Source organism: Kryptolebias marmoratus, linkage group LG16 (assembly GCF_001649575.2).
Source record: "Kryptolebias marmoratus isolate JLee-2015 linkage group LG16, ASM164957v2, whole genome shotgun sequence".
Lineage (NCBI taxonomy): Eukaryota > Metazoa > Chordata > Actinopteri > Cyprinodontiformes > Rivulidae > Kryptolebias > Kryptolebias marmoratus.
Window position 1 is genome coordinate 12354893 of NC_051445.1, and position 15874 is coordinate 12370766.

General features: G+C 39.7%; 2 protein-coding genes across 5 annotated transcripts in view; both read right to left on the bottom strand.

The window, feature by feature from the left end:
* adam22 (ADAM metallopeptidase domain 22) overlaps positions 1 to 5776 on the bottom strand; it is a 67982-nt gene extending 62206 nt beyond the window's left edge. The window contains exons 1-3 of one of the 3 annotated variants that reach the window (XM_017425013.3): positions 5332 to 5775; positions 4874 to 5034; positions 666 to 742 (exon numbers count right to left, since the gene is read on the bottom strand). In XM_017425013.3, coding sequence (XP_017280502.1) covers positions 666 to 742; positions 4874 to 5034; positions 5332 to 5428 — 335 coding nt within the window. In that variant the 5' untranslated portion in view covers positions 5429 to 5775. Of the gene's footprint in view, positions 1 to 665; positions 743 to 4873; positions 5035 to 5331 lie in introns of all 3 variants that reach the window. The other 2 variants (XM_017425014.3, XM_037980203.1) reach the window with 2 other exon arrangements.
* Positions 5777 to 7338: 1562 nt separating this feature from the next.
* Positions 7339 to 15608, bottom strand: dbf4 (DBF4 zinc finger). 2 transcript variants are annotated; one of them, XM_017424954.3, is made up of 13 exons: positions 15254 to 15608; positions 15033 to 15153; positions 13320 to 13474; positions 11176 to 11379; positions 11006 to 11056; positions 10854 to 10923; positions 10643 to 10719; positions 10503 to 10548; positions 10352 to 10397; positions 10145 to 10270; positions 9803 to 9917; positions 8710 to 8825; positions 7339 to 8590 (listed from the first exon to the last, which is right to left on the bottom strand). In XM_017424954.3, exons 2-13 carry the CDS (start codon positions 15097 to 15099, stop codon positions 7837 to 7839), a joined length of 1827 nt encoding a protein of 608 aa, XP_017280443.1. In that variant the 5' UTR covers positions 15100 to 15153; positions 15254 to 15608; the 3' UTR covers positions 7339 to 7836. The 2 variants fall into 2 exon arrangements, with proteins under 2 accessions (XP_017280443.1, XP_017280444.1); XM_017424955.3 differs by having other exon boundaries at positions 15039 to 15153; positions 15254 to 15520.
* Positions 15609 to 15874: the final 266 nt, after the last annotated feature.

A 15874-nucleotide genomic window follows, 5' to 3' on the forward strand; every position in this document is an offset into this window, starting at 1 on the left:
ATTTAACATTTAGATTTAACATTTAACATTTAGATTTAACATTTAACATTTAGATTTAACATATAATATTTAGATTTAACATTTAACATTTAGATTTAACATTTAACATTTAGATTTAACATTTAGCATTTAGATTTATATTTAGCATGTTGCTGTAACAATTACATGTAATTAGCTAAATGTTGTAAAAAGTGACATCGGAAAATCAACACTACATTTTAAAACAGTGTTTGAAGCTAAATGTGACAAAATTTAGGCATGAATTTTGAGCACAAGCTCCTTTACAAACGGCGCCCCATAGTTCATTGCATCTTTGGTGACTTTACGCTAAATAAAAGACATAAAGGTAATTTTTACCCAAAAGCCTTATTTGGCCTTATGTGTGACTCCTGTTATGATTGTTTCAATAGGCAAGTCAACATTTAGGGAATAAAATGATCGTTTTTAAGAATTTCAAACCACATTCACTCACAAAGAGTACTTCGGCCGTCAGCCAGCCAAAATAAGCAGCGGAGAGGAGGAAGGAAAGCAGCTAAAAGACATAAAACAAAGGCCTCAACCTGAACTCAGGCAGGCACAAAGGAGAGACAGACAGATGAATATTCGTAGCTAAGCAGGCAGCTAGTCAGACAGTCAGACGGCAGATTTAATAATTTCATACTCACTGATTCAATTCCACATCCAAAATGAATTTTCTTCCAAAAGCATCGACTTGAAAGCTTGCTTGGGCCACATGGTCCACCTAAAAATCCAGAAAAAAAAAACACAAATAAGTTATTTACAACTTTAAAGGTCGACACAATCATGTTTCGGCTCATTAGCATTCACAAGGATGAGCCTTTCCTTGACGTTGATGGATGGTTGCATTTCTTTCTGAGCACAAATCAGCGGGAAAAATGTTGCTTTCATTAATTCATTGAGATTAGTTTCATTCGACTTGAGCTGAATTTATTTTCACATCGGATGTGACAGTGAAAACTCGAGCTATTAGTCGGGAACTCGTCGCACTTTGACACATTCACTTCGTTCCTAAAGATTTTTTTTTATATATAAGCTTAAAATAATGTGAATTTCTAAAATGCCAAAGAGCCAAGTGGCTTATTAAGTTCTGATGGTTTTCCTCTGACAGCCACACAAACACAGAAATAACTTGTGTTTCTTCTCCGATTGTGATGGAGCAGGGTCTGGGCACATATGGTGCAGGCTTTATTACACACCCTCTGGGTCAATACGAACTCCCAACTATAATTCCTGTAGGTCCGGAAGACTCCCGGGGATGACCTTAAACACAACTCGCCCTCCCCCACCAGCGTGGCCCACGGGCTACGTTTATTATAGATCGGAGTCAGCGTGGTAACGAGAGGAGGAAGGGTGAGTGCAGGGTTGGTTTTTCTTTTTTGGTTATTTCAGGAAGTGGCCCTGTGCTCACCCAAGGATGACCTCAGCCCCTGATGTCCCCAGTGACCACACACTCTATTGTTTGATGGTGTGTGTGTGTTCAATGCATATATGAGTGAGAGCTGCGTACAGATGACAATCCAGATCTTGTGATGAAATCCAATCTGGGAGATTGGATCCACACTGCGGCGAGGTGGCAGTGATTGCGGCTAACGAAGGCACGCCCCACATTGACAAAGCCGGGCCATCATTAAGGAACCACCGCTGCATCTTCTTACATCGATTTCTGACTTCAGCTGACCTGATGCCCGTCCGACTCTAAGTGCTATCAGCGCAAAGAGGCAGGCAGGAACACGAACTCGGAGCGATCCTACTAAAAACGACACGAGCGATTTGCCCCCCATCCAGCCCGACCCCCTCGTTCAGCCGTGTTTGTGTCTGCGGCCGAAAATAGACGACGCAGCGCAGGTCTATAAATAAATTCCCGTGTGTCACGCATTTCAAGAACTAGTTGACAGATTTGTTGTTTTTTTTAGGTCATTAATCTAAAAACAGCCAATAACTGATCAAACTCGGTGCGAAAGAGACATCACAGGTTTCAACTCTCTGGAGAGGAGACGGCTCGGCGTCGCATCGAATCAAACCAAAGACGATTTCTTCCTCATGTTCAGTGAACATACGAGCTTCGTCATATGTTTATTTTGCAGACCAGAAACTTTTGAACATTTGTAACTTTGCCTCAACTCTGAGGCTGCATTGTATTACTCTCAAAAAGAGTAAAGTTTAAGAAAAAAAGCTGTAACGCTCTTAGAAACTTTAATTGGGATCAACTGTGCCTCTGTGTAGTGCATCTAAATCAGTTCTACGTTAAGTGTGAACACGTTTAATTTGATGATCTGTTAAACCTTTCTTGATCCCGTACGTGTACCAATTAAATAAATTTCAGACGCTTCTCCTGAGCTAAAAAGAGGCAGCTAAATGTGTATCTTAAAGGGACAGTTCAGATCATTTATAGTAGAAATCTGTAAAAAGGTTATGAACAGTTAATATCTTACCTGTTGTAGATGGCTCTTTGAACGACTCTCTGAGTTTCTGAAGAGCTAATTACTAGTTTAAAAAGGTGCCAAGATCAAAGTAAATTTGGTGCTACAGCTAGCTGCTGCTGTTATTTACATTTGCAAATAAATATAAAAACTGCGTAACGTAAAACTGACAGAAACGCAAAAGTGTAGGAAATGAAATGTCTATGAAATCTTTGAGACCGAAGTTTTTTCAATCCACAATAATCTCAGACTAGCCTTTCTTTTGTCAATCCGGTCAGAAATTAAACTCCATTTCTCCAGACTGAGGTTGTTTAAAGAGCTATCAATGTACAACAGGTAAGATACTAACTGTTCATAACCTTTTCACTTCAAATATGACTACTTGGATAATATTTTTAAGATAAATATGACCGGTGCTGGCAAGATGAGTCAGAATGAGCTCAGGCTGCAGTGAAAAAACACATGAAAATATTGATTTTGACTTTTTAAAATATTTTTGCCATTTGAGGCTTGTGACCCCAAATATTCCTACTTTAATCGTACAACCTTAACTACTATGATACAAATTTAATAAATTATTATTGTTGCAGCTTTTCTTTACAGTAATTATGGTGAAAATCTTTTTGTAACTAATTTCATTTCTGGAGATCGTTTGGAGACCCTCACTTCACATTTTATGACCCACAAAGGGACCCCAACCCCAACTTTGGGAACCACTGATCTAACAATCCAACCCAGTGATAAAAATAGCAAATAATCATCCTAATCTACATTTACATCCAAGTTTTCTAACAAGTATGTATTTTGAAATAATCCTATAAATTTATTTTGAAATTGAGCATTTTTCCTCTGCCAGCTGCCGTATTGCAGGGAAATCCCTTCGTATAATGTTAGCGATCATTGTGAAGCTCGGGGATTCTTCTTTTTAAATATACGGCTGTAATTCCTGATGAAATCACTCCAAACCAATAAAAATGGAGTTTTCAAACCGGTGCTTTGAAGAACTCCTCACTGTGACTCATTTTGCAGCACGGGTCACAAATTAGAGTGTCGAGAACTGGTCCGTCGCTATGAATAAATTATTTCCTGGTTTAAAAGTTCAAAGCAAGCCTGCATGTGGTGATTGGTTTCTGCTTCAGCTCAAAACGTTAAAATGAGCTCCGACGGCTGATTGTTGCCAACAACGTTTTTCATCCATCGAGCATCATCTCTATCTGAGACGATGGAGACATAAATAACGAAACACACAACAGGTGAGCGTGTTGCTAATTGAAATGAATCCAGATAAGCTGTTTCACTGAACTGACTCAATAAACACAGAGCACTTGTTATTAAATGTGTGTTTTTGATAACTGGGAAGAGTTTTCTGCAAATTTTTTGCCTTACTGATTCAGTGTCCAACAACACATGACAACAAAATTAAATTAATATATAGTAAACAAAGAAAGCAAAAACAATAATAACCTTAAATAACTTCAACCGCAGGACTAAGTTTCATTCATCCCACTCTCTTTACAGACAGATAACAGCTGTATATATTCAGATATGAAACAGAAGTCAGGGGACTAATAATAATTAAAAAAAAAGATTGTAAAACCTGGAACAGATATTTCAATAATGACTCACTGCCTTTGTTATTAAAGAGCTGAATGGGAGGGACACTGTCTGGGTGAAAGCAAAGTTTTCAGCGCCCCCCTGTGGACAAAATAATCTGTTATTAAATAAAAAAAGAATAGTGCATGTTGACTTTCTTTCCCCGTAGTTTATAGGTATTTATTACACAACATGCACGTCTACAGTGATGCAACAAGCTAAGATCTGCCGCGCAAAGCCGTCAGGTTTTCAGCTCCTGATGCAGAAATGAGGTTAAAGATGGGAGCAGGTAGAGACAGCTGCTGGGACATTTAAGCTGTCAATCAAGCACTAATTGATTACGTGACTGTTATCGACGCTCCACTAATTGCTCGGAACCCAGGTATTGATGTTTTATGTTTTTTGTGTATTTTATTGTTTTGTGTTTTTATTTTTGTGAGTCTTATTTTATATATATACTTGCTGTAATACTAATTGCCCAATTTGGGATTGAAATAAACTGATCTGAACTGAACTAAACTGTAAAATCCTCCAAAAAAAAGGTGATTATTTTAAAGTAAATCATATATATAGGACAGTCTGTATTTTTAAACTAATGACCCATATAGCACCTGCAGGCATTAGTATGGCCTGTTTGACTACATCACTGTTCTGATTTTGTTTTTTTGATTAAATAATCCAAGCAGTGAGGGGAGGAGGAGGAGGAGGAGGAGGAGGAGGAGGAGGAGGAGAGGAGTGAAGACAGACGAACTGATGCAACTCTCACACGCATCATTCAGATTTCCAACATGAAAACACACACACAGAGGCAGGGGGAGTGTGTGTGTGTGTGTGTGTACCTGCGTTGAGCCGGGGCTGGCCTTCACCCTGGTGCTGAGCCCGTCGTGTGTGAGCTGGCTGCGGTCGTCCCTGCTGTAGAGCAGGCGGAGAGGCACCGTGTCCTCCTTCCACACAAACCTGCCCGCGTCACGGAGAGCCTTCAGGCTCGACAAGGCGTCTCCTGCACAGACAGTAAACACCATCACTAACCTCCTCCTCTTCCTCTGTGCACAAACCAGGACTGATGGAAACACTTTCACAGAACCCCCCCNNNCCTCCCTCCATCTGAGATGTGGATCGGTCTCATTTCCTTCCATAACACAAAACAGCTACAGGCGACGCGCATATTTTATCAGCAGAAGCTGATTTAGTGGGAATAAACACCACATAGAGGCCCCTCGTTTGGGATTTAACCTTTTACATGAGCACCAAATAGATCTTGAAACATCAAAAAGCTGTATTAGTTATAATTAGTCACCATTTAGGGCATCAGGGCTGCTCTGATGACCGACGTGCATCAGTCCACAGGCGCACAAAAGGGAAATCCACCATCGCGGGCGCATCCTCAGCATCATCACCCTTCTTCTTTTTCTCTGTTAAGAAAAAAAAAATGCGGTACTCCAACAGCAGGCTCTCGGTGGCTCTCTGCCTTCGCTAGGGGAGCCTGGAGCCGGGCCGGACGGTCTGGTTCGTGCCGCTCCGCTGGTGGTGGGCCATCGGGGTGCCTGCGAGTCTGAACGCAGAGCGCGTCTGAGCGCACCGAGACCCCGCGGAGCCGGGAGGAGGCGCGCAGGGGGGAGGGGGCAGGAGGAGGAGGAGGAGGAGGAAGGGAGGAGAGGAGACACCTCCTCCAAGCGCATCAACGTCCAGCGGCTCGCTGCACGAAACACCCCTAATGCATGAATATGAGGAAGGAAAAATCTGAAACGAGCCGGAGCGAGAAGAAAATCCCGTCCAGGTTGGGAGGAGATCCGCTCCTGCCTCCTGCCCATGACTCACTCCATCATCTGCCAAGTCCCCACCCCCACCCAAAGACAAAAAAAAAAAAAACATGAGATGAGCACATTAAAGCTGCGATAAGATGCTTTTCTCAGAGGAGGCTTCTTTTATTTTGAAAGTCTTTTATTTGTCAATTCTGAGGAATGATTTTATGGGGCGCCGTTTGTAAAGGAGCTTGTGCTAAAAATTCATGCCTAAATTTTGTCACATTTAGCTTCAAACACTGTTTAAAAATGTAGTGTTGATTTTCTGATGTCACTTTTTACAACATTTAGCTAGTTACATGTAATTGTTACAGCTACATACTAAATATAAATCTAAATGCTAAATGTTAAATCTAAATGTTAAATGTTAAATCTAAATGTTGTAAAAAGTGACATCAGAAAATCAACACTACATTTTTAAACAGTGTTTGAAGCTAAATGTGACAAAATTTAGGCATGAATTTTTAGCACAAGCTCCTTTACAAACAGCGCCCCATATGATTTTATTGTTTTTGTTTTTCAAATTAAACCAGTGGAAACTTGTCCCAGAGGTTGAGGTGACAAGAAAAATTTTGTTTGTTTGTTTCTTAAACTGAGAGACCACATTTGATTACGGAGAAGAAAAAATAACTATAAAATTTGACATGTTCCCGTTTACCTCGTTAACAAATTTAGACAGTTTAGATTGTCTTGAGAATTCAGGTCAGGAGGAGGTGAATAATTCTGCCAGATTAATCTGATGAGAAGTCAGATTAGAAATAAGGACTGAATTTGCACCATTTAAAAACATAACCAGGCCTAATATTGCTTTTCTCATCACCAGATAAGAAGAGGAGGGGTGCCTCGTGCAGATACCTGAGAACCAGCTGAGGTCTTGTCCAGAAGGTCACCAGGAGGGTTAAGGTGATGGCGTTGAGGCAGGAAGTTATCATGGTAATCTTCAGCCATCACACAGAGACGAAGGCAACGTGAACTGGACAAACAAACGTCCTTCGCTGTTATCAGGAGGGATGAGCTCTGATCAGTCTCCTCAACGAGGCCAGCAGTTCTGAGCGCCTGCACTCATCTTCCCCGTCTCACAACCAAATAAAAAACGGGGAGCTGGTGCCCATCTCCAGCAGACACCGGACAGGTCACAAGTGTTGTTTATACTTATTATTTCCAACCAGTAACAGCTCAACATCTGGAGTCCACAGAGGGGGCTTGAACATCATATATCTGTATCACATCAGCATTCGATCCAGAGTTTTTAAAATATATATATATATATATATATATATATATATATATATTTAGTAAAACTGCAATGTCATGCATGTGTCACCTTTAAAATACAAATTTAAGCCTGTCCATGATTAGACATACCTAAATATAAAGACAGTGAAAGTAAAAACGAGGCAGACGAGCTGCAGGACGATCTTTAAGATTTTTTTAGTCAACATGATTTTATAAATCCATCAGATATTTTTAATCAAAATGCAGAATAAATGTGATGACAAACGTAAAATATAAAACACAATTTTATTGCCACCTTGTGTTTTATTTCTTAGTTTTTGTAACTTTCAGCGTACCAACAAGGAAACTTTAAAGCAGAACAAAATCTGCTGTTATTCTCAAATCAATGCAATTTGATGAAATCATACTTTCTTTAACCCATTCAGACGTGAAGATGCAAATGTGTAGGCGTTTTATTTTGTAGTGCCATTTGCGTGCTTTTATTTAACTCAACATCATGTTTGAGAATTTTGACTTAGATTCTGGTTTTAAATGTAACAAAAATAAATAAAAAGTTTAGTTTTTAGTTCATCTTTTGAATTTAGAGGAGCTTAGAAATATAAGTCCGAGGATAAAGATAAGTTTTTCTAAGTTTCATTGTTTTTATTATTATTTAGCTTCACTTCTTATTCAGCAGTTTGTCCTCAAAGACTGCATTTTTAAAAAGCACATTAGGTCTGAATGGGTAAAAAACTAAAATTATTTTAGTTCTTGGCTCAGAAAGTTCAGTTCATCTCTTTAGTTTTTGTACATTCTTGGTCTGTAAAGCCATGAAACTCGACGTCCATGTCTTCGCTGGACTGAAAGAGCTCACAGATCCTCAGCAGGGGGTCGTCAGGCGTGTTTGTGTCCATTTTCCTTCTTTTGTGTTTATAAACTCTCACCCTCCTCTGAATCCTCCTGACCGTAGAGAAGTTTGGTGGATGAGGACTTTCTTCTTCCTTTTCAGTGAGATTGCTTCCAGTCTTTGGCTCATGAAGAGCCTCGTCCTTCTTCGTATCGTCATCTTTGAGTGATGTAACATGGATACTTTTCGCTGATACTTCATTTTCAGTATTTGTACTTCGTAGGTAAGAGGTTGGGCCGTTTGCACCTCTAAGAGGGGTCTGGTTGACCTCGGCGTCCCTGGAGGGAAACGAGGATGGCGTTTCCGACTTGGCCTGAGGAATCTGTGGCTGCTCCGCTCTTCGAGCACAAAAAGTCAAATTATTAGGTCTGCGCGTGTGTTTATGCGGAAGAGATTTGTGCCTGGAGTAAGTGTTGCAGCTCCAGCGGTCTCTCTTTGAGTGAAACTGCGGAGCAAAGCCGGGTGAGGATTCACTTTTGATACCCCAACTCGGATGGGACTCCTTGAGCTCCACGGTCCGACGCTCCTCCACTTTAACGGTCTCGGAGTCATCTGCGCCTCCTCTGTGACGTGCATCAGTTTCCCCACATGGTCCAGGAACAAAAAGAATGGAGGAAATGCTGCACTTTGGTCTGGTAAGAACAAAAAATAAAAATAAAGTTACTGAACTGGAATAAGTAAGATATATACTTCATAAGAAAATGCAATTTTTTTTCCTTATGCTACATGAAAATGGTGGGAAAAAAGTTACCTTTCAACTTTAGTTTTGATGGGGAGGAAATTGAAGTGCAAAGCTGAAACCAGCTCGTCCACGACCGAGTATTCGTCACTTTTAGAGAAAGCTTTGTGACATTCGCTCTGCAGATGCTGAACAAAAATTACTCTGTTAAATATTTGATGATTACAGCTGTCTAAAGAAACCACTGAGTGCACAATGAGGAACACAGTGCACTCAGCGGCTTTCACTTCTACGAGCATCTAAATACGACATATATATATATATATATATTTTTTTTTTCTTTTCTTTAACCTAATGCCATATAAACTGTGAGTGAAGAGCAACCTAAGAGACAAATAACTACCTCAGCTAAGTTACTGAATAAGAATAATAACAGACTGCAAATAAAGATAAACTCGACAATTTTTCGTTTTTAAACAATGATCTGTTTGCAAATCATCATTTATATGTTCAAAATGGAAAGTGTAAAAAGTTAAGAGTTAAATATAAGTGAAACTATCATCTTAGCTTATAAACAAAACATGTTGTTTATAAGTGTTTGTCCACACAAACTGTCTATGTAGCACAAGCTGTATAAATATTTAAGATAAACAGAGCTGTGCTAATCATAATATTTACCCACACAGTTGGGTGTTTATTCAGCACTGGCGCCAAACTAACAAATATCCTAAAAGGGCTAAAGAGGAGTGGAAATTTGGACAATTCGTGTGCTTCTGTGGCAGCTGAAGGTTTCAGACAGGTGCTTCGCAGTCATCTACATGTCATGGCATATTGCTGCCACTGGGGGCAGTCTAAGAAATTGTTGCAAAAACGGAATTAAAACAAGTTTCAGGGTGTAATACAGACACAACAAAGTGCAGCAGCGTTCATCTTCCTCGCAGACAGACTCACAATCACAGGTTTTGCAATAAAAATGCAGGTTAAAAACACACCGTTTCTTCGTTTTCCACCGGAGGAGAAGAAGCATCACTTTAAACGTACCGTAGGATTCAAACGTAAACTTGGGAACGCTGCTTGTCAACGGATTGGCTAAAACAATGACAGGAAGCGACATCGGCATCTAAAACACGCATAAAGCTTGACTTCTACAAGCCTGAGAGCGTACCGTTTTCAGGTTGTTGTATTTCATCAGGCAGCACTCGCAGTAGCCGCCTCGTTTCTTGTCTCTGTTCTTCTTTCGACCTTCGACTTTCTCCTCGCTGGCTGAAGCTTTTAGACCTCTGCTCCACCCACGAGGTATAACAAAACAAGATAAAAACAAATAAATAAAAAGATCAAGATCAGTGGTCAGTTTGACTTTGACTCCTTCCAAATAAGAGAGAGGGAAAAAAAAACAGGTGTGAAATTCAGTTTGTTATATTGAAGATAATCTGGGTGAAACGTTGAGGATTGACAATTCGACATTTGTCTTACAAAGCTCAAATGCTAAATCGATAAAGGACAGTACCTGTGTCCCCGCTGCTTGGCTCCAGGAGGAACTTTGTCCTCGAGACAGAAGGGACTGCAGGGAGCAGCTGTCTTCAGGTTGAACTTTGGCACGTTTGGCATCGTGAGGTAGATTGGACAGTAGTGTCTGACGAGAGAAGAGACGCTGTTTACGCTTTGAGGACAGGAATCAAATCTCAGGATCTTTTTAAACACACTTGTCTTTTACCTGCTTGAATCCTCAACCTTCACGAAAGGTTTACTGATGCGCCCCCCTGCAACAAAGAACCGCAGTCTGAGCGAACAGAGCTGTAAGCATTACGAGCTTTGAACATTTAAACGTAAAATAAAAGCTACCTGAGCTCAACACACTTCCTTACCTTTTAGTTTCTGCGAGTGTGGCATCGCTGATGACTCAGTTTTCACCTTTTGCAAATGACAGAAAAGCATCTCCAAAGTTAGACTTGTAAATCTTTTCAAAATATTAATCCTAATATTAGTCCTTTTAATTTAAACTTACACTTGCTTTGACAGCGGTAGTGGCCAAGGACTGGCGGTGGAAATGTTTCTTTTTCCTCTGAAAGTACGCCAACACATCTGCAAATTGACACAAAGAAAAAAAAAATTAAATAGGCATCATTAATTAGGCACTGAAACTTTTCTATGCATAACAAAGAACGTCTAAAACACCAGTAACGTTAAACGAAAACGGCTCATACGGTGGAACTAACCATCGATGTAGAGGATTTTAACGCCCCACTCCAGCGCTTTTGACAGGATTCGGTCCATTTGTATCCTCCCCTAAAAACAAACAAGTGAATATTAGCATAAAGAAAGGTGTTAGGATCCCAAATGAAGCACCATTTGTGTTTACATAACAAACCTGCTCTTTCACTACTTTCTCCACCAAAGACTGCCCTCGGCTCTTTACCAGCTGTGAAACAACAAGAGCAAAATAAAGTGCATTATTAATAGTAAGGAAAAAGTTCTAAAACAGGTTAGAAAAGAAAAGGGGGGTAAATTATCATAGAAGAGATATTAATTTGGACTAACTGTGTCTGCTTGGTCTTGAGACCCAGTTTTGACGTTGTCCACATGGTTGACGGGACGCTGCGGTTTGGCGTGAGGCTGAGGGGAACTCTGTCCCGAGTCGGGGCTGGGGACCGGAGAGTCCTGTCTGAAGCAGTTCACGTACTTTGCCTCCCACTTGTTGGACACCAGATACCTGATGTCCTTGCTGAAGAACTTCTCGACGGTCTAAAACACAGAAAGAAGCAATGACGGGCTCGTAGGGTTCTGTACGGCCACCGGAAGTCTTCTTTTAGTCATCGCAATGACACGTTTTCAAATCTTGTTTGAGCCAAAAAACATTTCTCAGAAAGAGGAAGCTAAATTGTACAAGCTCGGGTGTAAATGGATCAGTCAGGATAGTCATGTATTAGGGGTTGAACGACTACATATTTTTAAGGTCGACTACATCATGATAATAGTCGAGTCGATGTCGACTAGTCGCGGTGACGTCATAGTGACGTAAGCGCAAAAACTCTTCACAACTACTTGGAGGCTTTATTAGCTATTTTCACGGCAAATATTGACCCTTAGCTAGGTTCGAAAAACTGTAGCAAATCTCTAAATCCTTCTCCGTGGACAGCAGCTAGTGGTCTCATGTCTTTGACAATGAAATTCACAAGCAAATTTGTGATTTGCTGCCGCCGGTGTCCTGTCACAGCTGGGCGTTTCATGAATGAAGTTACTGACAACTGACTGGATCGAGCCGGTTGTTCAGGAGCTAGCATTAGCGGATGCCTTTTCAAATGACTGTGCATCGCGGTCGTACTTTTGTTGTACTTCAGCACAGCTTTGCAGATTTTGCATGTTACGGTAGTTAAACCAGAAGAGTCATCTTTAGTGAAATATTTCCACACTGTTGACGAATTTCTACCTGTTTGACAAGATGCAGGCTTGTCCTCGATCTGTTTTGAAGACGCCATTTTGTAGCCAGTGTTCTGTCAGATCTGCTGTCAGACTGTCATACACTTCTGACAGCTGATCTGATGACACTTCTAAGCACGAAGTGTCATTCTTAGCACGAACTCACGGCTATATATATGTCAGACAAGTATACACTGTCATTACCAACTACAGGCTTTTATTTAATCAGCAGCTGTCATTACCACAGATCTTTATTTAATCAGCAACATAACATCATAATGTATTAGTTAGATCGTCGTGACAAAGACACTCGCGAGCCGGCTAAGTGACATCCTTAGCGGGAAGGGGGCGAGTTTTAGACGGCTCGTATTTTGTAGTTGACTGCAGCTGCAACTCCATCTCCTTTTAAAAACACTGTAAAACCACAAATATGCATCCATCTACATATCATTTAAACTAATGTATTAACTTATTTTTCTTGTGTCTTGTGACGTATACTGTGCTGTCAGATCAGCACAGGCTGTCACCACCGGCAATCACATGACTGCGACTAGTCGACATGAAATGTAAAAACTCGCGAGACGTCCTAGAGTCGACTAGTCGACTAATTGGTTCAACCCCTATCATGTATTCACTTTCTATTGCTTTATTAGGAATGGTGGCGACCGCAGACATCCACTGCTGAGCGGCCTGGCTCCAAACCAGTCGACACAGCTGCAGGGCTGCTTGTTTTAGCTGCTCATCCTAATCAGTCCGGATTGATTTTTCTGTGTTTTACACAGAACATACAGGTCTGCAGCTGTAGGTGGTGTTCTGTAAATTTAAAAAAACTAATCCTCAGATTATTTCTGATCATCATATGTCTTGTAACATAAAATATACATGCTATGGACACATTCGAACATAATAAACCTAATTAAATGCAGATGAAATGCATTAGAACTATTCTACAGTGTCAGAAATGTCTTTTTTTCTTTTTGAAATTATCAGATGTAGTTTTTAAAATTGTAGAATCTGAACATCTCATGTGTTAAATCATATAAGTCTAAAAATATAAAGCTACTAAATAAAGAATCCTTCTATGTTACGTATATTAAAAAAATCTAGATTTTGGTTAAATCTGCATGACAGGATGAAGTATTTTTGTGAGCGTAAAGAAAGGATTGCCACTAAGTTTCCTATCGGTTTTACATGAGGGAAACAGGTTGTAAGTTTCCACGATTTAAAGCAAAATGGTCGTGGATCACATGTAAGTTTTTACTCACCCCTCCCAGCTCTTTGATATCTCTCTCCAAAACTTCGGCTCTCCGGTTGGACTGCAGGTCCAAGTAAAACATTTTGCCAGCGAAAGGTCTGACCTGAGCTGCTGTCTGCTTTGACTGCCTCGCTGCTGTCGTTTCACTCGTATTCACACCTTTTCCTGAAGAAAAAACAGAAACACACAGGATGTAAAAAAAAAAAAAGAAAAAAGAAATTGACAGAGAAGTTTGGCTGTGGCGTTTGTGCGAGCAAATGCTGAGTAACTTTTTGTTGAAGAGTAATACGGACCTCCTGAAGCTTTTATTTTCTATTTGGGAAAGCAAAGTTTATTCTCCTCAAGATTCTGCTTCACAGTTTTTCCGTGTTTTACTGTCAAATCCTCATCTCAAAAAGTCAGTAATCTGCTACAAATAAATCCAAAAAATGTTTTAAAAAAAAAAAGTAAAAACAAACTGGACTTCTGTTCTGTAGCTGAAGGCGTTTCGCTTCTCATCGGAGGAGCTTTCTCACTTCAAAAAGCAGAGAGTGTCGAGCTTTTAAAAGCTGATGTTCATCTCATCATCTCAGTTATGGCTACAGAATAGAAGTCCAGTTGTTTTGTTTTTTTAATATTTTTTTGGATTTACCACGTCCTGGATGACTGATAATCTACACCGACATACTGCTACATATACGCCATAACGTGAAAATAGATTAAAGCAAACAAATACTGCCAGTAAGCACACTAAATATCAAATCTGAACTTAATCTGTGTTACTTTATTGCGATTAAATGTTTATTATCTTGGAGTGCCGTGTGTTTATTATGGTATGAACGTGAGGTGATGGGTTTGGAGAGTATTGCCTCATATATCCTCCTGCACAACTCTGCGATGAACTAGTGTTGACGTTTCTTTATTTATTTGTGCTGTAGGAGTGTCACAGAGGAAGTGTCTGATTTTTATTACAATTAGGAGAAAGGAGGTCAATCAGGAGCCAAAACTCAACTCACACGAAATCAATCAACTTTAGCCTCGCGAGGATCAGTTCCCAACACTTCGATCTTCTGATCAAACCATCTGCACGTCACATCTAAACCACCTCAGCGCCCTTTTATTTTTAAGCCCTGTAACGAGAGGACTTCACCACTGGGGTAAACGCTTGCCTGTCCAGATGGCGGCACTTCTGACACACAAGCGTGATTCTCTCTCTTACCAAACCAAACTAAAACAAACTCTTTGAGGAAGCACATGAGACGATTTCTAACTAAAAATGTGCCAAGTTGCAGAGGAAAAGAGGAGAGAAACCCAAGTAAAGTTAGTCACGTTATGACATTAAAGTTAAACCATTTGCAAAGAATATTGTGGATTTTTCTTGATTATTATAATCACTGTAAATATAAAAATGTTGTTAGTAGACATATTAATACTTGAAAAAGTAAAACATTTTACACTGTATCATGTCACAGCCTAAAAATGAGATATGATTAAACTTTTCTATCAATCCTTTAAAGTTAAAAGAGCAGTAAACTTGTGTGGAGTGTTATTAAAGTTAAGTGCAATGTTTACCTAACAGATATGACCACAAAACTAACGAAATTAACAACAAATAATGATTTTAAACGCTTATATATTCTTTATAGTCTGAATAACAACCGGAAAAGGGGGTTTTATGTTGGGTTTGACTTCTCCAAAACACGGAAACAAGTACATTATATTAAAACAACAATAATAAACAAACCTGTACCTTTCCAGTCGGGTCCTGGATGCTTCTGGGAGAGTTTCGGTTTCATTTTATTCTCTTTCATCGAGAATTTAAAGGTCGTATCTTCCTTCTACCCCATAAAGCCTTTGCCAGCTCACTGTTCATTTAAAAGAAGTTATTTACAAACAAATCAGGAACAAACCAATGTAACTTTGGCCGAACTGAGACGGTGTGTTTCCTGTTTAAATTGAACTTACGTCCAGCAGCCTCACTTCCTGCGCGAATACACAAGTTTACCGATATCCTCTACGTTTCCATCGCGTCTTAAACGAAAATAAAGAGCCCGAAAACTGAATTTTCTTGGATTTTCATTCTCTTAACGTCGAAGTCGTTCAAAACAACAACTTTTCAATTAAGCGTTTCAAAAACAAACAAATTTAAAAAAACTGAGCTTCTGTATTTTTTTTCAACGACCAGTTCCCGCTTTTCAAATCCAGCGTTGTCAAGTCTGGGCTGCCACGTTTCCTGCTCTCCGTTCACATTGTCTGGTTTTCTGTTTTTGCATTAAAAAGCACAAAAACTCTAAAAACTAAACAAAGCACAAACTTTTAACGTATTGCGAACTCCTTATTTTACTATTCTTGACAATATTTAGTTTTTGTTTAACTTCCATACCTTAAAACTTTGAGGTGCGCCGTTTAACGGGTATCTCTTCGAACCTGGCAACCCTTATTTTGAGTAAATGCAGTGTAGTGTTTGACTGTAAAGTTTCGATGTTTCTTTCGTAATGTTAATAATAATTTGAAAGTCTGAAATTACGTATTTACTTAATATATGAGTTTTAATAATGTATACATTTATGTGCGTAAATTTTATAT

Coding starts and splice junctions, on each gene's coding strand:
- dbf4 (XM_017424954.3), bottom strand. CDS start 15,099: ATGAAAGAGAATAAAATGAAACCGAAACTCTCCCAGAAGCATCCAGGA. Junction 11,380..13,319: donor ATATCAAAGAGCTGGGAGGG/GTGAGTAAAAAC, acceptor TCTGTGTTTTAG/ACCGTCGAGAAGTTCTTCAG. Junction 8,591..8,709: donor ATCAAAACTAAAGTTGAAAG/GTAACTTTTTTC, acceptor TGTTCTTACCAG/ACCAAAGTGCAGCATTTCCT.